The sequence below is a fragment of the Ovis canadensis genome, chromosome 2 (assembly GCF_042477335.2).
Source record: "Ovis canadensis isolate MfBH-ARS-UI-01 breed Bighorn chromosome 2, ARS-UI_OviCan_v2, whole genome shotgun sequence".
In the NCBI taxonomy this organism is placed as follows: Eukaryota; Metazoa; Chordata; class Mammalia; order Artiodactyla; family Bovidae; genus Ovis; species Ovis canadensis.
Genome location: NC_091246.1, coordinates 209,939,360 through 209,963,485, shown reverse-complemented (window position 1 = coordinate 209,963,485; position 24,126 = coordinate 209,939,360). Strand labels below are relative to the sequence as shown.

At 36.2% G+C, this 24,126-nt stretch overlaps 1 protein-coding gene and 4 non-coding genes across 6 annotated transcripts; all 5 read right to left on the bottom strand.

Moving 5' to 3' along the window:
* Positions 1-470: 470 nt before the first annotated feature.
* Positions 471-23,713, bottom strand: NOP58 (NOP58 ribonucleoprotein). Of its 2 annotated transcripts, XM_069578002.1 has the most exons (16): positions 23,416-23,686; positions 19,023-19,099; positions 17,000-17,052; positions 16,678-16,798; positions 13,192-13,313; positions 11,901-12,037; positions 10,149-10,213; positions 9,204-9,338; positions 8,043-8,188; positions 7,349-7,475; positions 5,624-5,787; positions 4,634-4,768; positions 4,132-4,193; positions 3,242-3,375; positions 1,172-1,338; positions 471-774 (listed from the first exon to the last, which is right to left on the bottom strand). In XM_069578002.1, the coding sequence occupies exons 5-16, from the start codon at positions 13,297-13,299 to the stop codon at positions 724-726; spliced, it is 1,431 nt and encodes a 476-aa protein (XP_069434103.1). In that variant the 5' UTR covers positions 13,300-13,313; positions 16,678-16,798; positions 17,000-17,052; positions 19,023-19,099; positions 23,416-23,686; the 3' UTR covers positions 471-723. The 2 variants fall into 2 exon arrangements, with proteins under 2 accessions (XP_069434103.1, XP_069434102.1); XM_069578001.1 differs by lacking the exon at positions 16,678-16,798 and having other exon boundaries at positions 23,416-23,713.
* On the bottom strand, positions 7,122-7,205 carry LOC138434930 (small nucleolar RNA SNORD11). The gene has a single exon (XR_011254986.1). It is a non-coding gene; the product is annotated as a small nucleolar RNA SNORD11 (small nucleolar RNA).
* On the bottom strand, positions 7,904-7,989 carry LOC138434934 (small nucleolar RNA SNORD11B). Its single transcript, XR_011254990.1, has one exon. It is a non-coding gene; the product is annotated as a small nucleolar RNA SNORD11B (small nucleolar RNA).
* LOC138434916 (small nucleolar RNA SNORD70) lies at positions 16,818-16,904 on the bottom strand. The gene has a single exon (XR_011254973.1). It is a non-coding gene; the product is annotated as a small nucleolar RNA SNORD70 (small nucleolar RNA).
* Positions 17,678-17,766, bottom strand: LOC138434917 (small nucleolar RNA SNORD70). The gene has a single exon (XR_011254974.1). It is a non-coding gene; the product is annotated as a small nucleolar RNA SNORD70 (small nucleolar RNA).
* Positions 23,714-24,126: the final 413 nt, after the last annotated feature.

Sequence of the window (24,126 nt, the reverse complement as noted above, 5' to 3'; positions counted from 1 at the left end):
CTTGTTTTTCCTTTATACACCCCCATTCTTCACTTATTTTGTATTATCTTTTTAAAACACCACTTTAGATTACTTTAAAAACAAATCAGGGTCTAGATTAATAATGATTTTCTTCCACATTCTAGAAATGCAAATTAAGTTAGGGACAGTTTTTTTCTTCCTAAAGAGACAGAAACAAAGTTTGTTCACCTAATTTTAAAGCTTCGAACACAATAGACAGCTTTACTTAAATAACAAAAACAGAAAGGTAGGAGAAAAACAGAAGACAGTCCAAAAAGGCAAGAGAAACACATTAAGTGGGATTCTTAAACTGGTCCATCTAATTATTGTCTTCCGAAAGGCTAAATTTCAAATTAATGGTTCACAGCTCTCACTTTTCAGGTATAATTATCAAAATACTAATTATCAATGCTACATAACATAAGGAGCCCCAAATTCTCGACCTAAAGTAGAGAAATCACAGAACTGCCTTAAAATACAAAGAAAATATTTTTATTTGTATAACAAATATCCTAAGAAATGATGACATAATAAAATTAACATAGTTAAAGTATGTCAAGACACAAATAGGTATGAAATGCTATTAATGATTAATCTTTCTTTCTCACCAAACCTCCCATCAATTATTTTACAGAGTATCTTGCGTACATTTCTGACTGAATCGTAAGCATGATGTATCCAGGTGATTCAATTATGAACTCTTTGAAAGAATGGTTCCTTCCATTAGTCCTCATTAACTTTCTTTTTTTTCTTTTTCTTCTTTTTCTCTGGACTCTGAAAATAATCAACAAGAATGCTTTTGAAAGAGCTGGAAATGTACAAGTGACTAAAAATAACTTTTCTTTATAAAAAGCAGTCTATTTTATTTCTCTTGAAAACAAGCTTGGAAGAAAGACTAAAATCTAAAAATCACCTTTGTGACTTGTAGCAAATGATACTCTCTTCCATTTCAGACCAAACCCATTTTGTAGTAAGATTCTAGGTTTGGGAAGCGGCTTTTTGTAACATGGGAGTTCCAAACAGTGAGTTTTCTAATTGTTTCTCTTAAATGAAACCATTTTAAAAAATGGTTTTTAAAAAACTACCTGTTAATTTCTAACATACAGAGTAGAATAAAATATGGAAACTCTGCCCATGTCAACAAAATATTAATAATTAAAAACAAACATACAGCAACTGCTGTGCTGGTGCATGGCTCTTCTTCAGAAAGTGGTTCTTCCTTAACGTGTTTCTTTTTGTCCTTTTTCTTCTTCTTCTTCACAGATGTTTCCTGTTCTTCTACAACTTGTACTACTTCTTCTTCTGTGTCTTCTGCATCTTCTACTACTTCTTCTTCAACTGAACAAGTGTAAAAATACTACAATTAACATTGTATCAGGCTTCTCTCCCTTCAACCCCCTTTGAGTCTTTTTTCCCAACATTCTGGTCAACTCTCCAATGTTTGTTACATGTAATTTAATAGCTGTAAAGGTCCTTCAAATATTTACCTAGTATAATAGTACTAACAATAAATGATAGTAAGCAATTTAATACCTCTGTAAACCCAACCTCTTCATTCTTTTAAAATTTAGTAACGTCTATCTCTTTTGACTATTTTTAGGGTTTGCTGATTTAACACATGAAAATTTATGCAAAATGGTTAGCATAAATGCTTAGCACACTAAAATAAGGACTCAATAATGGGTAGCTATCATTAGAAATTCATTGACCAAACACTTATTTAGTACCTACTATATGCTAGGGCTTGTTCTAGACAACTGGAGATACAGCAAGGAATAGCACAGATAAAAATTCTTGCCCTTACAAACCCTTTATTTTACTAGGAAACAGACCAAAAACCAGAAAAAAAGTACACCATAAAATATTTTACATAGTAAACAGTCCAAAGGATAAAAGCAAACAAAGAAAGGAGCACAAATGAAGGCAATTCCTGTGGACATTTTATACAGGGTAGTTAGGCAAACACCTAAAAAAGAAAAGGAAGTGAACAATTCATCTATATTGAGGGAAAATATCTCACATCAAGAGAAGAGCAAATACTAAGGTTATTTCAGGAAAGAAGGGAAGTTGGCAGGTTCATGGAGTAGCAAGGCGGCTAATGCGGCTGGAGCAGTGACCAATGGAATAGAATTAGATGAGAAGGCAATGGGAGTGCCCTTGCAGCTGCTACACTAAGAACGGCAGTGATTGGTATGATAAATGGTTAGGTGCTAGAAATACTTTCCACGTAGAATTAAGAGGATGTGCTACCAGAATGATAAGACAAGTCAATGTTAAAGGCCAAAGCAACTAGGATTCCCATTTATAAGATGGAGAATATCATGTAGAAATGGACTGGGAGTGGCAAAGATCCAGGAAGGTTAAGTTTGAAAAGCTTAATGAATATTACAAGTCAAGATTCAAATCTACTAATGGGTTTACAGTTCTTTTTGTTCAACAGGGAAAATGAAACACAGGGGTTAAATAACTTGCTTATGTTTTCTTCACCCAGGGCAGAATCCACATTTGCTGATAGTGCTTTTTGACCTCTAAGCTATTTAGAAACAAAGTTAAATGGTAATTTCTTTAATGCTAATCACTCAACACAAGTGCAGCTAACAAATGGAGGAATTTACTTATCAACTTAAGAGAGCCTAGTTCACTGGGGAGCACCTGTTAACGATCACTCTGATGGTAGCTACCGGGTCATTACTCTAGTTCTTTTCATGTAACAGAAATAATGAAGCACTGCTGCATCACTTCTATGCTCAACCAAAATATTTCAGCTACTAACTTAGAAACCACATACCTTGTTTTCTTCTCTTTTAAGCTGATTCTCAAAATAGTTCACGTTAGAAATTAAAGTTTTGATACACTTAATATAACCCTATATATTCAAAGAGATGCTTTTCCCCTTTCTCTTATGAAATATGATAAATTTAACAATATTCTAACTCCCTAGAGAAGATGGTTATTAATAGAATTAGCTTTCAATATGGTGGTTTCATAATAAAGTTCTATTGTATGCACTTTCCCCATTTTTCTTAATATATTTTTAATTGAAGGATAATTGCTTTACAATACTGGTTTGATTTCTGCCACACATCAACATGAATTAGCCATTAAGTGTACATATACCTCCTCCCACCTCCTGCCCCTCTAGGTTGTTACAGAGCCCCAGTTTGAGTTCCCTGAGTCATACAGAACTCCATACTTCTTATCCAACAGGAATATAAATGACATTAACAAAATTCAAACTAACCCTTAATTTTAACCTTGGCCTTTTTGGCCTTCTTTTCAGTAACTTCATCCTCTTTGTCTACTTCTTCAATCTTGCGTTTTTTAGAATAGGTTGGTAGTGTAGAGTCACCAGAAGGATCGTAAGTCTTCACTTCACTGAAAGAGCCACAGAATCTTAGAAAATCTTTACAAATGCTTATAATCAAATTAATTCTAAAGAGATTTAAAGGAAATGGTCATTAGGTAATACATGAGCATACCACACTTTCATTTTAGTGACTTTAGGGAAGTTTATCAAAGTCAAGTCTCCAAAAGGTAAAAGAGGCAGAGGAATAAGAAGGGATACATATGGATAGAGTCCCTAAAACCAAGATACCTGCTTTTGTTCTAACAAGGTAGAAAGAAATAATTAAAATATTCAGTGTCAAAAATGTGAACTAAATCTCATAATTGGCGTTTTAAGTCATAAGCAAAATGGCAGGAGAACATTAAAACAAGCTAAGGCATGCTTTATTAATCTGTCTTGTAGGCTCATGGCTATTAACTTTTACAGGTTAAAAACATGAAACAAAGTAGTGACTAGGTTCTCCCAGGTCTATCCCAGGTAAACAAACCTGTTACTAAATTTTGTCACTGTTTTTTTAAAAAAAAAAAAAAAAAAACCAACAAAAAACGAGAAACAAACATTCTTAAGGCTCTTGACACACGTTTTCAAATTGTTACCCATGTTCTATTTGCATCATCACCACCTACTTCATCAGTATGGAACTTTTCAAATAAGAACAAAAACAATTTTTTATAATTTCATAGTGAGGTCTGATATGCTTCTTAGCTGCTTTTAGACTCTTGCCTTCTGACTCTTTTTAAGCAAAAATTAATCATACATGCTTCCCCCAAATACACTCAACTTACCTTTTATGTTCATATTTTTCTGCTTTTGCTAATGCTTTTCCTGTCCCACTTATTTTCCTTATCTAAGAAAAGAAAAATTATTAATGTTTTCTAAGGCATAATCTCTTTATAAAATATAACTAATATGTCAATAATTTATTTTGGGGGCTGCTCTGGGTCTTTGTTGCTGTATATAGGCTACTCTCTAGTTGCAGTGTGGGCTACTCATTGCAGTGGCTTCTTTTGCTGTGGCTCTGCAGTGCATGGGGTAGTTAACCTCATGGCATGTGGACTGTCCCGAAACAGGGATCAAATCCATGTCCCCTGCACTGGCAGGTGGACCTTAATTAACCACTAGGGAAACTCTTAACAGTAAGCAGAAATAGAATATCTCAATAACAGACATACTAAAATGTATCATAAAGTAAAACTGATTTGCAGATGAAATGAAAATGTACATAAGCTACGGTTTATTAATTTTTGACAGGTAACATTTCTACAATATGCAGAACATGATTCTTACCCCTCTATCTTCCAACGTTCTCAACCTGGCTTCTAGTTTCGCTCTGTTTTCAACTCCCATTGCAGAACTGGAATCCTCACCAAAAGCATCATACCGGATAGCCAAAACAGTCTTGGCTGCCAGCATCCGAGAAATCTAACAAAGAACTTGAAGTTAGATGCATTCAGACTATACTCCAAGTTGAGATGTAAAAAAAAATCACTCAAGTGTTTATTCATGAGAACACTACAGCTCAAGCACTGACTTTACGAGTCACTCTAGGATTTTTTTTTAAGTCAGGAATTACAAATATATTTATTGTAAACCATATTTAAGCCGTTTACCTTCTATCAGAACCTCTGCCACTGTATGATGGCTAACTGAAAAGATCTTGCCAGTAGTTCATGTCTAAAACTAGCTCAAGCCATTTTCCCATCTTTTCGTTTTTACTATGTGATATTAGACCTACATTATGAGGTCATCCACAGTAAGTATTGCCCCCTTTTAAGCTAAATAACATTTCATTTTACTGAATTTCCATTTATTTCTTTCATCACTCTGCTCTAAATTTTATAAAATTTCTGTTAAACTAGGTATGTATAAAGTCTTGAAAGTACTTTTAAGCGTCAGATTCCTCCTCTATAAAACAGACACTAACAACTTATAGGGCTATTAAAAGCATCCACCAAAGGCCTATCCAGTGTTTAGCACAGTGTATGTGATATCATTTTAAAATGGGTCATGAACGTTGATGTTACATTGATTTCCCACCGCACAGAAAACAGATGGGCCATACCCCACCCCCGCCCACCAATGAATGGGAGTCTGGAAAAGTACTAAAACAGCAAACACTTTATCTTCTAACCTTTTCTTTCAGTGAACACTAGAGTTTAAAGAATTCACAATTCTCTATATGATGAAAAAGCAACAACAGATTTACTGACCACTGTAGAATAAGATCAAAATCATTTGGAGGAAAAAAAGGCCTACGCCAAGAAAATTGTAACTCACCTTTCCTTTGTGTTTGGGGCTCGTCTGGCCTACAAGTGAAGCATGATAAATGAGACCATACTTAGGGGTATCTCGTCTAGACTTGAGGGCTCTGAAGAGTGCCTTTTCTGCTCCAAGAATCTGAACTGTAGAAGCTGCATGTTTGGCCAAATTCAAAAGAGAACCTTCAAAAGAAAAGTAGTAACTTTGAGGAAAGTACTTCCAAATATTTGAAAGTTCTATGTATTATACAAAAGATCTACAGTCTAAGTATTATAGCCACAGAGTATATAAAAATCAGATATAATATAGGATTTTATAGTTAGGAATTAGCCCAAATTCCTGATACTTCAGCATTTATCATTCATCCATCAGCATCACAAGCAGAGGTATGTGATGAATGTCTATGGCAAACTGGAGCTTATTAGTTTAATCATACCTATTTGCCTGAAGAGATGGTATTACTACCTCACATTTCAGTAGCATATCATGGGAGGGTTAAAGTATATGTATTCACAGACATCATCCAATATAGCCCTTATTTTTCTGAGACTTATTTTAGACATGAAATATTCTACTCCTTTAAATATTAAAATAATAGGTAAATGAAAAACTTATTATTAAGGTATCTCAGTAAAATGATGTGATAAATTCAGGCTGAGGAGATATAAACACACTCAATAATCAGGCATCAAAAGCTGCTGCTTTGTCCGATATGCTGCACAGATTTTCTGTCAGAGAATATCAATAGTCGCTCAAGAAATTCAAGAAACATATATTTATATTAATCCCTGCATCTCTTCCTGCTCCACATTTAGCTACATCTATGAAATTTCAGATGTAGACAACAAAACCAGCCCAGATGAGCAACCTAGAAGGTGAGGAGATGTGAATGTCCTATTTTTCTGATTAATGATGCAGGTAAAAGAAGTACTCTAGTTTAAACACTTTCATGTAAATAAAATAAATTCTCAATCAATAGTATATACCTGCACAATCAAGATATAGTGGATTTCATTCCCAATTACCACAATAAAGCAAGTGTTGCAATAAACTAAGTATACAAATTCTTGTTTCCCAGTGCTTATTGAAGTTATATTCTTTTTTTTTTTAAGTTATATTCTTATGGGTAATCTACTTAGTATGAAATAGCATTGTCTGGAAAAACAATGTACATACCTCAATTTATAAATGCTTTACTTTTAAAAACATGTTAAACATCATCTGAACCTTCAGGAAGTTGTAGTAGTAACATCAAAGATCACTGACCAAAGACCAACATTACAAATATAAGAATGGAAAAGTTAGAAATATTGTGGGAATCACCAAAATGCGACAGACTGTGGTGTTGGAAAAATGATGTCAATGGACTTGTTCTACACAGGGCTGACACAAACTATGAATTTAAAAAACGAAGTATCTGTGAAGCACAGTAAAATGAGGTAAACCTGATTTCATCCTCCTGTATTCATCCAATTACTCTAATTAACCAAAACAAACTTCTGACAATGGACCACCAGTGTCTCAGAAGAGGTAGTGACTAAAGATGCCTTCACTATCCGAAAGGAAATCAGGCATACAAATAAAAATCATCATTGAACACTTGGTCCTTAGTCCTCGCACATAAACATTCACTTCTTTTTATTACCCAGATTTATCTTTAAACTCCAGTTTAAAAGAAAATAAGATCCTACCTAGAAAACAACTCTCAATACCCATGTTTACAAATTATATTAAAATCATCACCTGCATGAGCAATAAGTCGTGCTCCAACTAATTCCCCAACCATGACTGTAACATTGGGTGCAATGGCCATCATTCGATTTTGCAGATATTCATAAAGCTGGGTTCTATATTCAGAGATTTCAATCACCTAGTTTAAGAAACAAAATGAGTAAATCATAAATAGTTTAAGAGTAAAAGCAGTGTAAAATTCACATGTCTAAAACATCAGAGCCCCAAATTATCACAGAGCAGTTAGTTGTACAATCCCAGGAAAATTAGCCATCCTTTACCTCAGTTTTCTATAAAACGGCTGTTGTGAAATTTTAATATTTAAAAATTAAGCAATATATGTAAACCTAATACACTGCTTAAAAATGTTAATCAACATTTGTTTAAAAAAACTCTAAAGACTAGACATTTGTGTCATCCTCTGTGATTGTCATATAGCTATCTTCAAATGAGGGGTAAAAATTACAGGCTATACACATTCAGATACTGCTAACAATAGAAATTAACTAGACAGTACTCCTTTAACCTCATTTTAAGATATTTTTCTCCCTGCAAGTTTGTAAGTCAAGACGGCATCAGATGAGGTAGTGACTGAACACCCTCATATTTATTCATCAGGTGAACAATACATTTAAAAATCATCACTGCCATCAGAAATTACAGAGCTGGTACCACCACCACGAATTTCCCTATGTGCATAGTGTACCTGAGTGCAAAGGTGCAGAATGTTGCAAATATCTTCTTCTGAAACTTCGGTTCCCATAGATATCTCTGCTGCCGCTTTCACTTCAGCTTCAACCTCCTCTGACAGTAATTCAGAAAGTTGAGCTGAGGCATAATTCTTCCTGTCGCCTATGGAATGTTTGCAAAGGATGAGGGAGAATCACTCTTCAGTAAATTATATAAAATCCACCAAACAGTCAAAAGAAAAAGTAGAGATAAGCCAATGAAAGGGATGCCTGAACAAAACAAAAAGTAAACAAGTTTGACCAAGTAACTTTACTCATGTAAGGGCTTGATTTTAGAGATTAACTCATTTTATGAACAGTCCTCAGGTTCCTCTACTATATATTATAGTAATAGTATACAATTTAATATTAAGAGTATAGATAGCAATACTATTTTTAATATTAATCACTATTAATGTATTTCAGGATACTTCCCAGTCACACAGTTGTCCTTATTAACGGCAACTTCAGTGAGACACAATCATTGTAAGAAGCCAGTTCAGGGGAGTGGGGAGCAGATAAATTGGGACCAACATATACACACTATGATATATAAAACAGATTACTAGTAAGAACCTGCTACATAGGACAGAAAACTACTCAATACTCTGGAATGACCTACATGGAAAAAGTCTAAAGAGTGGAGATGTATACACAACTGATTCACTGTGCTGTACAGAAAAAAGTAACACAATGAGTGTGTGTGCTTAGTCACATCCTTTGTGACCCTATGGACTATAGCCTGCCAGGCTCCTCTGTCCATGGAATTTCCAAGGCAAGAATACTAGATTGGGTTGCCATTTCCTCCTCCAGGGTATCTTCCTTGCCCAGGGATTCAAACCAGGTCTCCTGTGTTTCTTGCACTGGCAGACAGATTCTTCACCACTAAGCCACCTATACTCCAAATTTTTTTTAAAAAAAGAAGCCCAAGGAAAACCAAATTAGAGAACGATGTCCTCTACTGTACAGGCCACTGAAATAAAATTCTGTTTCTGAAATCTAGCAGATGTTAATATGGATATACTCCTCAAACACACAAGACTAAAAACTCTGGGAAGAGAATAAAAAAACCAGTAACTCATGTTTTAGGATTTAAATAAATCACTATTTTCAATACCTTAAAGGATAAAGTTACTCACCAACTTTCTGTAAACACTTGCAGTATGTCAAATTATCCGAAATAATTTTTCCTAACTCAGGGAAATGCCAGCCATACCATTCTCTACACCGCATAATGTAGTTGTTTAGTTCTTTATCTAAGTCATCTAACAGGGCTGCAGTAGATTAAAACAAAAAAGAAAACAAGAACTTAAAAGGGTTTTAAAAAACACTTGTGATGAAATAGTCCATCATCCCAAACAGAAACTCTGCACCCATGAAATAATTACTCCTCATTCTCACCACTCCAGCCTCTCTTTTATCCCCTCTATGAATTTGCCTATTCTAAGTACCTCATAAGGGGAATCACACAGTATTTGTCTTCTTCAAAGTAGTCTATTTCACCATAGCACAGTGTTTTCAAAATTCATCTATGTTGTACCATATATTAGAACTTGTAAGGATAAATAATATTCCATTGTATACCACTTTGTTTATCCCTTCATCTGTTAATAGGTATCTGGATTGTTTCTGCCCTTTAGCTGAATCATGATGCTATGAACATAGCTGCTTAAGTAACTGACTAACTCCTTTCAGTTTGGGGGGGCATACACACCTAGAAATACAATTGCTATTTAAAGAAATGTTTAAAACTGGAAATTGTCGAGACTTTGATGTCCAAAAATCACCAAATGATTTATTACATATATAAAGCAAAAAAAACCCCACACCCGTATCTTAAGGTTTTATCATTTTTCATGGAAAAAGATCAATCAGCTTACATTAATAGTGTACCGTAATTCCTATTATCCCCAAGTAGTCAAATTATAATTAGTTTTCCAATTTTTGATTCTGCATTTCCCAATTTACTTACTAAACTTCTAGCTGGTCTTTTTCTTCCTCAACAATCATAAAAGATACAATTTTAATTGTAGGAAAAAACCACAATGAAGAGACAGGTTAGACCTCACATGTCCTATACTCACAAATTGCCTGAACAATCATGGTGTCCACTTTATCAGCACTAAATTTCAATCTGTATCGGGACAAGCTGGGGAGAAGGGAAAAAAAATATGAATTACTAAAATAGTATTTAGGAAAAGCATTTAATTAACATCTTAAAAAAAAAAAAAAACCTTTTACCCAAACCCATCTCTTGGAGTTACATTATTTTTTCTACATGGGAAAAATCAGCTAACCAAGAATATAACATTCAAGATTCCAAAGCACACATTTAGAAAGAAAATAATAGATCTGTCCTGTTATAACCTACATTTCTGTGACATGAATTCATTAATGAATGACAAATAGTCCAAGTCATACTGGTTCATATGACATGACTTCTGCAGCATTCTTAATGTTTTATGCCACCAGTAAGAAAAACTACGGCAGTGTCTTCTCTTCATAAACACCCAAAGAGAAGAAAGCCATGGAACAATATCATAAATATGGGTTTTCTTAATCCTGGCACTATTAACACAGAGGCCTGATTACTGTTGTGGGGGCTATTCTGGGCACTGTCTGACGTGCAACAACATCCCCAGCCTCAACCCAACTGCCACCTGTCTTCTGAGGGGTATCTGACTGCCTTAGATGAGAGCGACTACTGTGCACAATGCCAATTAATCTTAATTTGGATCCTAACTCAATTTAGTTATTTGTTCTCTCTTAGGAATGTTTATTAAAAAATCTTTCCTGACTCTTGTGCATTCTGCTCATTTATAAAACTCACTTTAATCCTTTCATTAATCTATGCTCATATTTTATTTATTCAAAGCTATAGACCTTCATTTATGTAGTATTTCTTTTTATTTAAAGTATTTTTATTTGGCTGCTCTAGGTCTTAGTTGTGGCATGTAGGATCTACTTCTCACTTGGGATCAAACCAGGGCCCCTGCATTGGGAGCACAGTCTTAGCCACAGGACCACCAAGAAAGTCCCTTTACTATTTATTTAATATAAACTTGTCATTTTTTCTCTTTTGGCAGCATGTGGGAATTTACTTTCTTGACCAGGAATCAAACCTATGCCCTGTGGAGTGAAGCATGGAGGGAAGTTCCAACACGTCTTTTTAACTGCTAACATTTCTTTCGGATTACAAAGTTACATAGGATTTCAGTCTTTTACCCACAATCTTTTTATTTCACAAACCCTAGTATTGTAGTGAAATTTCACTGGATGCCATGAATTTCACTGAATGCCACTGAATTTCACTGAATGCCATGAATACATATATCACAGCATAGCAGAAATGCCTGTTCTAATGGGACCTCTTGTTTAACATGATAGGTTAAGATGTTTCTCTTTGCCTCAAGAAAAAGTTGAATAAAAATCACAGTAAAACAACACACACACACAAAGCAGGAGAGAAAGATCATTAGCAGACGAGAAAGTTCAGGGAGATGCCAAGTAAATGGAGTAGCAAATGATTAGAAGATGTAAAACAGAGAGGGAAAAAGCCCAAGAATTGCAGCATCTAATGCTAGAGAGGTAGAGAGTGCCATCACGAGGTTTAGAGCCCAGACAATGAAGCCAAACTGCCTGGGTTGAAATAATGGCTTCATCACTTACCAGCTATTATGACTTTGTACATCAATTTCCTCATCTGTTAAATGAGGATCCTATACTATGTTCCTCTTTAGATTCTTGAGGATTACATTAGTTTTTGTAACATACCTAGAACAGTGCTATAGAATTATTAAGTAAAAATAAGACGACTATCTTCCAGTAAATCTCACCTGTGTGCCAACCCAAGACACATAGCTGTCATTTCACGTGGTTCTACCCCAGGGATTAATCCATCCATCTGTGAACGGATTCCTCTCATAAGTTCATTAACAACAGGACTGTGGATACAACTGAGATTCAGTTTTTCCTATATGAACAAGAACATTTGTATTAAATACAGAAACTTCTCCTAAATATTAAAACAGCACTGAGTTAAACATATACATTTCTCAGTTTCATAAAAGCAGTTTTGGGTATGTGTGTGGGAAGACCATTTGAACATACTGTTGGTGGAGGTCAAAGATGGCCTAAGCTTCTAGGGAGGCAGCCTATGTACATGAATCCGAAGCCATAATTAGATCTGGTCTCAGGTCCTTTCCCTACTGTCAGGGTCCCTGAGGTACTTTCAAAATATGCACTAATGTACAAATATACATAAATCTTTATATACCTCATACAAACAGAATGAATCTGTCCTGCAAGCCTTCATTTTTTTCACTTTGTAGGGTATTTGCTGCTGCTGCTACTGCTGCTAACTCGCTTCAGTCGTGTCCGACTCTGTGTGACCCCAGAGACGGCAGCCCACCAGGCTCCCCTGTCCCTGGGATTCTCCAGGCAAGAACACTGGAGTGGGTTGCCATTTCCTTCTTCAATGCATGAAGGTGAAAAGTGAAAGTGAAGTCGCTCAGTCATGTCTGACTCTTCGCGACCCCATGGACTGCAGCCTACCAGGCTCCTCTGCCCATGGGATTTCCCAGGCAAGAGTACTGGAGTGGGTTGCCATTGCCTTCTCTGAACTTCAAGAATGAGGGGACTATAAACCAACTATACTTCAATTAAAATAAGAAAAAAATGAGAGGTATGTTCACGTGCTTGCACTGTAAGACCTATTGTAACTACTGAAAATCAAACCATCACAACTGGCTCCTAAAATGTCTTGATTTTCATGTTTTGGGGCCTACCTATCCACTCTTTCTTTCTATTCTTACTTTATATTTAATTTTTAACAACTCTACCTCCAGTAAAGTGTTCTAACAAACATATACACTAAAAAAGATATGATCTCATTTATATTGAAAGGAAAAAAGTCCCTAAACAAAAACATGGCAGGGTATATAGAGTGTTTTATCTGAGGTATTACTTATATATCCTTAGTTTTGACAATCACATTGAAAACCAATTATTACATAGCATGGGGGAAAAGATCAAGAATTCAATCCTGAGAACTTATAAGAAAACAATTCATCACAAAGGTCAGGCCTTTTCATTCATTACAAAGGCTAAAGAAAACTGTAACTTTACCTTTATAACCCCTCCTAGTTTAGCATCAGCCACAGCTAAGGGTTCATGGGCTTCTTTAACTATTTTCTTCAGAACTTTCTTCAACTGCTTATTGATTTTGCCTTCCATTAGAGCTGTGAATGCTTGTTAGGAAGAAAAACAAAAGAGCTAACTCGAAACTTTATCTTCAAAGCTCATGATCTTATTTAAATTCTATAAATAAAGCCAAAAAGACAACGCACTTCAAAAGCTGAATAACAAAAAAAAAAAAAAAAAAAGCTGAATAACATTACTTCTGAAATGAAATGATAAACATTACAAACTTCACAATCTCATCTGATCTTCCCACCCTCATTTGCACTCCAGAACCAGGAGTTAAACCAGATCCAACATTCCTTCCCTTCACTCAATCCCTCTGAGCTCAGAATTACATGTTAGAAACAATCTGTTCTGTGATAGCAAATAGATTCACTCCCCTATGCTACTATGCATCAACTGATCTGATGTTCTAGATTGTGAAATACCATAAAAATCCTGTCACGACTGGTAAAAAGGAGTTTATTCATTTTGAAGGTTCTGCCACATTTTAAGACCTGAGTGGAGGTCTTATCTTTGCCAGTCCTTGATCCAGATGTCCCAACAGGCCTCTACTACTAATCAATGTCCAGTGATTGGGGAATTACTACTGAGGGCAGCCAATTTGATTTGGAGAGTGTTTTCATTTTTAGCAAGCTCTAAATGTGCTACTTTTAACTCTCACCCTTTCTTAGAACTGTACTGAGATTCTCTGGACCCACATCTCTTCTGTTATCTGTCTGGGTTTTAGCCAAATTTAAAGTATGCCTGATAGAAAGTCTGTCACAATTTCTAAAAGGTCAGGCAGTTTGTGCTCAATCAGCCAGGTACTTGTTCTTTCCTCCTGACCAAATTTCCATTCATTTGAATTTCAAATCCATTTCATCTCGTATCTGGAAGATGAAAGGCGAGGACAAAAGTAATCTAGCCAGCACACACATCTCACAGAGAGGTCTTTACAAATAAGCTAAGATTCAAACTACTCCTGTTGGGTTCTAACAATTTACATATCGTGAAACCCTGATTCCTTTCTAATTTACATTTCTCTAATAACTGAAATCTTTCCTTAGAAGTGTTTCTTTCATAATTTAAAATTTGTATTCAATGTCCTCCCTCTAGCTCTCAATCTTTCCTATCATTTACTTTCACACTTTAACCTAACCTAGTGCTCTCTTTTAAGATTTCTTAAAAGTAAAATTTCTACTTTAGATCCTATTCTAACATTCACGATTATCTTCCGTGTATCAAAAACCCTGTTAATCACTCTTCATAATATGTATTTTAAAAAGATGGTATACAAAGATCGTGACAGGGATAAGGAGAAGCCGAATCTTTCCCTTTCTCTATTAGGCACTCTTCAGCATCCCTCAGCATCTTTCCCTTCATCCAAATTTAGGCTGGCCCCAAATTTTACTGTGGCTGTTTCTAAGACATGAGACTTCAAAGTGCGACCAAGACTAAAAATAAACCTTGCCATGCAAATAGCACATTTTAGCTTCTGAGACCAGTATAAAACTGACATCACACCCCAGACTCTTTCTTAGGCTACAAGTTTTAAATGTATATCCTGACACCTACAATCACTCAGTTTCAGTTCTGTAATATCAAAACTGCCTTTTAACAAGGAGTGGGAAGTTAATTCCTAGGAAGGATTGTTCTAATAATAAGGTGATCAAGTTCAACTTTCTGGTAAAAATAGATGGGAAAAGGCACTGTAGGTTTCTAAGACCAGATTCCTGGCGGAGCTCACTACTTTCATTCATTTACCCAAAAATATTTATGCGCTATGGATTTGACAGTGAACAACACAGCCTTTACCCTCATGGAATTTAGAGTGAGAGAGTCTGGGACTGACTTTAAATTCTCATCCAGCATGGCATTTTCTCCATCTATCTGACATTATTTTAAGGAATACCAAAAGCTCAGTCAGAGTTCAGTTCAGTCACTCAGTCATGTCCAACTCTTTGCAATCCCATGAACCGCAGCACATCATGCCTCCCTATCCATCACCAACATGCTGGAGCCTACCCAAACCCAAGTCTATTGATTCGGTGATGCCATCCAACCATCTCATCCTCTGTCGTCCCCTTCTCCTCCCGCCCTCAATCTTTCCCAGCATCAGGGTCTTCTCAAATGAGTCAGTATGAGATAACCTCTCAATCCCTGGTTGGGGAACTAAGATCCCACAATTGTGCGGTGCTCCCTCTCACCAAGGGCACTTGAGATCAGAGGTACAGCCCTTTACAACTCCAGGAGGAGTTATTCAAATCAGTCTATACGAATAATACCCCCCAGATTTGGAGAAAAGCTAACACAATTTCACTTGGGACATTACCAAAATTCTACTTATTTTTAAAACTGTGATGAACAGAACTATCTTAAAATTTTTTTTTAATTTTTTTACATTTTTAATTTTTTCCCCAGGCCAAAATGACTATATTTATGCTCTATGACTCTCTGAGGCTTTAATGAATTGATCTATGCAGCCCTAGAACTATTTTAAAAATTGGCCCTCCTTCCGCTTACCCCTCTGCCAAGGTTGGGGTAGTCCATTGATATGCCAACATACTTCATTAGATTCCTAATTTTCACTACATAAGGGAACTACCCTTCTCTTGTGGGGTGAACAAAAATTATTTGGTCAGTCAAATGAATTTTACGGCTTAACTGTTAAGTCATATTCTTCCTTACAATCCTTCATTTTCAAAATATAGCACCAAGTAGTCAGCTGACTTGAGATACAGAATTCAAGCAACTGAAAAATTCATGATTAGTTTTATATTCAATCTTCCTGTTTTCCCTAGCATTAAAAGAACATTAGAAACCCAAGTGCTGGGTTTCCCTGGTGGTTCAGCGGTAAAGAATCCTCCTGCCAAATGCAGGAGACAAAGGTTCGATACTTGGTCTGGGAAGATCCTATGTGCCGATGGCATCTAAGTCTCTTCACCACAACTACTGAAGCCCATGTGCCCTAGAGACTGTGTTCTTAAATAAGCACAACAAAGAATAGCCCCTACTCACTGCAGTGCAGCAACAAACACCCAACATGGCCAAAAAGAAAAAAGAAAAGCAAGTGCCTACTGCCAAGCCTACTTAAGTAGGCTCTACTCTATATCTGCTGTCTCATCACTAGGACTAGTTGAAAGCTGTAACAGTCATCACCCATTCTTCTAAATCATTAAAAAAAATCATGCTCTTTTAGGGAAACTCTTATGTATGCTTCTCCAGTTTTTGTTTTAAAAAACAAAAACCCACAATGACCCCCCACCTGTATTAGTTTTCTTAAATCTTTTAATAATATTGTGCCTTTTTTTTGAACTTTAAAAATGTATATACCTGGAGAGCTGCCTTATTATTTCAACTCCAAATCCTAGCTATTCCCAACTTTATCACTGAATTTAAAAAATCAAAAACTCATGTACTTGACATTACCTTGATCCCTTGTAGAACAGCTTTTACTGAATTGTGCTTCAGCATTACGCTGTTGGGTTTCCACAGGGAGATCAACTTAACCACTTCTCACCTCTCATCACATGTGGGGGAAAAACCAGCCCTATAGTAAAAAAAGCTAACTCAATGTTGTCTCAGTGGTAGTGACGAATTTGAGTTAGATCACTTAAATTCAGTTTCAAAAAGAATGCATCATTGACAACATTGAATAAGGTTAACTTAAGCAACTAAAGCAAACAATTTCTTAATAAGAATAACAAATTACCAGTATTTAAAAAACAAAAAAGCTAGTCTTTGATTTTACCTGCCAATGCCTCTGCTGTATCCTGAAATTTCTCAAAATGTTTCAGCTTTACTCTAGAATTAAGGGAAAAAAAAATATGTTATGAGGGCACACTGATTTTGCAAATGCCACACATTTAGGAGAAGAGGTAGTAGACTGCTTCCAAGGTATACACCAATAAAAGAAACTTTCCTGCCACTGCATATTGCTATAAAGGTAGACACTTCATAAAATAACCAATTTCTCTAAATGCTAGGCTAGTAACATTCAGAGAACTATTACAGATATTACAGGCTTTGGAAATGGCAACCTACTCCAGTACTCTGGAGAAGAGCCTGGTAGGCTACAGTCCATGGTGTAGCAAAGAGTTGGACACGACTGGGCGACTTCACTTTCCTTTCCTTTAGAACAATAGCAAAAAAATATCCCACCGTATCTAAACAGGAAAGATGTTGAAGCTTCAACATAACTTCTGTTGCTTAAAGCTAGACACAGATGCCTTTTACTATACAGGATAGAAAAAGTGTAAGGGTCCCTCTTAATTTGAGAATCTCATGACACTGATTTGTCCATTTAGTATAAGTGCCATGAAAAAATAACTGTTAGATCTAAATTTTGCTAACCTCACTTTCCCTCCTCCTCCCTATTCACTTATGTGCAAGGCAACATTGTTTTATATCAAAACAAATACATTGTTAACCCATTGTTGTCTCAGTGGTAGTGACGAATATTTGAGTTAGATCATGCAAATTCAGGTTCAACAAGGATACATCATCGACAACAATGAATCAGGCTACTCAAACAACTAAACCATATAGCCCTTTAAAAGGGAAAACCAAAACCAGTCTTCCGCTGAGTCTAAAGCAGTATTATCTTCAGCAATACTGTTCCCTTACCTAGTTGGGGAACATCCTAGTGGCACCTCAAATGCACACTTAACAATACAAAGATTTTAGGAAGAAAGCGGTTATTTCACCTTATTCTACCTCAACTCACCACCAATTTCACTCATCTGAAGTGGCATCTATTCATATCTCTATATCTGCATAAACACATATATAGCTGTACAAAAATGCAATCATGTTATATGTATTACTCTGAAGCATAGTTTTCCAGTACACCATGTTTCTGTAATAGTTTAGTATGACCTCTTTGGGTTCAATACTCTTTAGCAAGCTTAAGTAGTTTCCTTCAATTCTAGTGAGTTTTTATTAGCATTAGCAGATGAATTATCAAATATGCTTTGGCATTCAAGGACACAATCAAGAGATTAGTTAGGTCCTTACTAAGGACGACGTTCACCAAATGGGCTATTTTACAAGGTGTTGAAACAGCCTTCTTGACTCTACCTTGAGGAAAAGCCAGCTTTCTCCCCCACCACTCATTGCTTTATCTGGGTATGAAGATTATCATACTCTATTTTCTTGTCCAGAGACCTTGTGGAACACAAGCCTGTCTTTCTAGGATTTATAAGCTAGTTATTTAACCACTTCAGGGTGAGTTAGAAAATATTAGCCAAGAAGAGTAAATACACTAAGTTCAAAAACATCTGAATATCACTAAGAGAATCTGTAAGTTAAGTCTATTAGCAGTCCATGCTTTTTTCCTTTTTGGCCATACCTTGTGGCCTGTGGGATCTTAGTTCCGCAATCAGGGACTGAACCTGGGCCCTTGGCAGTGAGTGCTGAATCCTAACCATTGAACTACCAGGAAATTCCCACAGCCCACGCTTTTAACAATTATTACTTTAAACTTTATACTTAATTCACAATCAACTTACAGTTTAAAACACCTTATAAAATAGTGATTTTGGGGTGCTTCCAATCTCATCTGCAATTAACACAAATTAATTGAGACAGCCTATGTTCCAGATAAACAATCTAATAATTAGGCTCATACCACTGTTACTCCTGAAGCTGAGTTCAAAAAGTTATGGATATATTATATGAATGAGGGGGACACACAAACTCGCAGAACAAGGCAAAAACAAAAACAAACACCTCTAAATGTTAACTGGTAAGTTCTTAGTTTCATGAAGACTTACATTTTATTTGCTTTCTCTGGAGTTTCAAATTCTTTCCATAAACTATCAACTTCTTGAAGTTTCTTTTCATTTAAAACCTGCAAATAAATGGATGGAATTTAAATCAATTTGGATATTTGTTAAAAACTTTCTATTTTTAGAGAGTCCCTTGACCCCTTCACAAAGCCTATCATATTCACAAATCAAAAAAATAAAAAATTTGCCTACTTTCTACAGAAAATTTGTTATTTATTGCTATGATCTCCCTAATATGAAATTATTAAGGATTTCTCTAAAACTTAGATACCATTAGTTCTAAGACACATTCTGACATAAGAAATTTTAACATGGGAAGGGGAAAAAGGGGCACTTTTGCCTATGAAACATAGTCACTAACATTTAGGTATATATTCTTAAAGATTTTTTGACTGTCTATGCTACATTTTATTAACGTGTACTTTTGGGAATCGTGCTATACACTTAAAATATCATGGACGTAATTCTAGGTTTTAACAAGAATTGCACTGTATGACTATAACATCATTTATACCCTTTATGTATTTGTATATGTATACATGTATTTCTATAGGACAAATTACTGAAAGTGGAGTTAAACGATCATATAAGAAATACATGTTGACAGACATATTGTCAAAATGCCTTCAAGAGCTTCTAACAGTTTCACTTAAATCAAGGATGAATGTAAGTTCTTATTTTCCTCACCAATACGAGGTGAGAAGTCAATGGTTCAAATATAAGCTAAGGTAGTATCAGTCCTAAAATGCAGTTCCCCCATATTTAACACCTTGAAACTGGGATGTCTTACAACTGATAGAAGGTCAGATTAATCAGCAGTGTAAAATAATGGCATATTATATTTGATGAGATACAGTATTATAGATATATATATTGCACATGTTGTTTTATGGAAAGTAAGCTGATCAATGAAAAATTATGCTTTACTGCTAAACTACATTTCATCAAATCCTTAACATCACAGAAAATTTATAGAGTAAGACTTATTTCCCAGTTATAGCCTAATACATATTTCATGATAAAACATCAAGAAATTTTCCGTCAGAGTGGCAAGATGATTTTAAGGATCTGCATTGTTTAAATTTAACCCCCAACAGAGTCGAACCAAATACATTTACAGAACTGGAAAAACAGGAATCAGAGTAATGAAGCAGTAAATGCAAAGCACACTTTGTATTAAAAAATTACGAGCTGTGAACTGTTCTATTTTTGTCATGAAAACTTTAAAACCCAAAGACATTTCATCAAATCTCAAGAAAGCACTGAAACTTGTAATTCAAAGTTACTTTTTTGAAATAATTCACAGAATAGTTGTGGTTTTTGAAAATAGTTCACTCAGAACGTGATCTACTATACCCAAAGTCCAATGACTGCTGAGAGGATATGTACCACCAAATAGGGAATATGACTCATGAGTAAAACTGATATTTTTTCTAGTTAAAAAGCAAGTATATTTGAAGATAATATTTGGATAACAAAACTGACATATTTAAGAGATATTATCAGTACTCACTAAGTTAAAGCACCAAAGGAAATGTAATGAAATCATGTTAATTGATGACCACTGAAAGGTCTTCAAACTAAACCTTGGTTACAGTTATGTTCCCATTTGCGGGCAACATATTGAAACAAACATGAAGTCTGAACAAAAATAAAATTAGGCGACATTTTCTGTTACACATCTGTCTCAAATTTTTAATCATTCATTTCCAGACAAGGAAATCTGAAACATTAGTATGCAAAATTCATTTAGAGTTTATCATTTTGAATTAAGATGGAATGAATAGCTTAGCTATTGTTACCACTAAAATCTTTAGCACTGCTGTTATATTATTTTACTATAAAAAGCACTATATGTACTTATTTACATTTATGAAAGTGAGTTACATAGTATGTAATTATAGTCAATAAAGCTGGAAAAATACATTGCTTAGTAATCATGTTATATAGGAACTTTGGTATTCACATAAAAAATTTTGAGCTCCTCAAAAAATAAAGGAATACACGACATTATGCTACACAGCAGCACTGTACAATGTGACTGATGAATTAAAATTAAAAATTCCATTTCCCCAGCTTTACCAGTCACATTTCAAGTGCTACATAGCTGAATCGAAGAAGGAATGGTAACCCACTCCAGTATTCTTGCCTGGAGAATCCCATAGACAGAGGAGCCTGGCAGGCCATGGTCCACAGGGTCGCAGAGAGTCGGACACGACTGAAGCAACTAAGCAAGCTCGCGCTACCACACTGGGAAGCACAGCTAGGAAAGATCTGGGATAGTAAAGGATTGGGATAGTAAGGCTTGAGAATGTTGAGTCTTATTCTGTGTGCCATGTGACATAAGGAACACAGGCTTGAGTTTTTGCAATTATCTACAAATACTAATTCTTTTAGGTACTGTCTCTGCATTTATATATAACTTTATTAAGGAGTAACAATTTTTTAAAGTTTTAAATTCTTTTTGAATCACTCTGTATATATGGATATGCATTTACTGGGTCATGATATAAAATGTATTCCTTAAAAAAAAAAGTCTGAAAAAATGTTCATAAAGGATTCTCATTCAAGGATGAATTTTAGGCAACCAATATATTAATAATTTCATACTCCAGCATTTTGAAAGATAGGAAAGGGAGCTAACAACTTTGTATTGCATATTTACACATAGATATTTCATATACAGTAAGATTCACCCCTTTAAGGTGTACAATTTACTTTCTAGGAATTTTCACAAAATTGTGCAACCGTCACTTATCCAGAATATTCTGGAAGTCTATTTTATTCAGAATCAGTAACTGCTACTAATACTGAATATTTATAAATGAAGCACATTTCAATATATTCAAGCCTTTAGTTATTTCTAATATTGGGTTACATTACAGAAAAGAAAATTTAACAATTTTGAACAAAACAACTTGCACATAAACATTAAAAACTGCAATAGAATACTCAAGACTTAGTTTTATGGAGAGTTCTCTTTATTAACAGAAATAACAATTCATCATATGACTTTATACTTTATGACCCAGATCTAGAAACCATACAACTGCTAAGCCAATTCCACCCCACCATTAGAGGCAACTAACAGTGCAAAGTTACCCTCCCCTCTTAGCATCCAGATCAGGACAGTACACATTAACATCACTTTAGATGAAATTCATCCACAGACACTGACTCAAAATACAATAGACTGTGTTGGCTAAGAGAATTTGGGGGCATGTGCAGAAACTCTAAGAATTTAGAAAAGACTGCAGGAAGCTGGGAAAAAGCTTAATAGAGCTGTTGACAGGCTCTAAGGCACTTTAGTCTCTTAAAATTGCTAATATTACAATCTCAGACAATAGTGAGAGGAAAAATAAGCAAAATCAGCTTTGGGTTAATTATCTTATTGGTTTTCTTAAAAATAACAAACATTTACTTTAACATGCAAACAGAGGTATATTTTCAAATGTCAAAAGAATCTTGGAAAAATAAAATGAAAAATGTCCCCAAGTATTTTGGTATATACCCTTCCAGACTCTCTGCAACCACACCATATAGTTTTAAAATTCATAACCATACCACATATTTTATCTAGCACTTCTTTTGCCTTGTCAGTACATACGAAAATTTTTTGCTTTGCTATATTCCTAGAGCTCGAGTGCCAGGCACTTGGGTGGCACCTAATTTACCTCATTCTTCCTAACATCTCAACAGCATCGTACTATATGCACGTCCCACTGTTCAATTATTTTCTTGCTGATGAACTGAAAGTTAACCTTCCTTATTAAAACAGCGAACTCAAATTGGTTACCTCCAGCTCAGATTTCTTCTCTGGGCTTCAAACTTGAAAGGACCATTGTATTTCCAAGTTTAACAGACAGCGAAAGCTTCACATAGCCCTAACTGGAACTCTATTATCCTCCCCTCTCCCAGCCCCCAAATCCCTAAAACTTTTCTTCCCTTCCCTACCTCCACACACTCAACTTTTTAAACGCAAATCTCGCATACTTCAAAATCCGTCAGCCAATCCTGTCAATTCTACCTCCTATTCTCCGCAAAGAAACTTCATTAACAAAGTTAGATGAGGTCATTTCTCTGTTAAAACCTTCCAATCATTCCTCAAAACTCTCAGAACCGGTAAAATTCTAACACGGCTCTTGCTCACCTATCTGGGCCAAAACCTTTTACCGAACCCGACGCCCCCAACAGCGCAGCCACGTGTTCAGTGAAACATGCGCCTCCCAGGCCCAAAGTCTTCCCCTTCCTTTCAGAGCAGGGAGACAGAAAAGGCACCCACGCGATTCTTAACACTGTCGTCCTCTCCTACAGCTTTCCCTCTCATCTCCTGCCCAAAATCCGCCTTCCCCCTCCAAGAGCTCAATCTCCCACCGACCTTAAAGATGGCGTAGCCGACGGACGTTTCGAACAGCACCAGCATGGTGAGGACGGGTCAGGGCGCTGCGCGGCTCGCCGCGAGCTCTCCTACCAGTGAAAAAAGACCAAATCTACGGTCCCCAAAGGCCCGTAAGGCCGTAGCCGGCCAAAGACCAGCCTTCCCGCAAAGAAGCAAACCACGTTGCCTAAACGTTCCACACCACACTACAAGCAGAACGCTCGAACAGGAGAGTTCCTCGCTAAGGCTTCTGGGACATGACCTCACTTCCGCCAGATTACGTACCACATAGAACGCCCTGACTTCCGGTATGTTCCCGCCACAGAGAATCACAAAAATATCGCGAGATTTCTTCCGAACAAAACGAGCTTTTACGCTGCTGCTGCTTGCTGCTTGCTGCTGCTGCCTGCTGCTTGCTGCTTGCTGCTGCTGCCTGCTGCTTGCTGCTTGCTTGCTGCTGCCTGCTTGCTGCTGCTGCTGCTTGCTGCTGCTGCTTGCTGCTGCTGCTGCTGCTGCTGCTGCTGCTTGCTGCTGCTGCTTGCTGCTGCTGCTGCTGCTGCTGCTAAGTTTTCAGTTGTGTCCGAGTCTTTGCGACCCCATAGACGGCAGCCCACCAGGCTTCCCCGTCCCTGGGATTCTCCAGGCAAGAACACTGGAGTGGGTTGCCATTTCCTTTTCCAATGTATTAAAGTGAAAAGTGAAAGTGAAGTC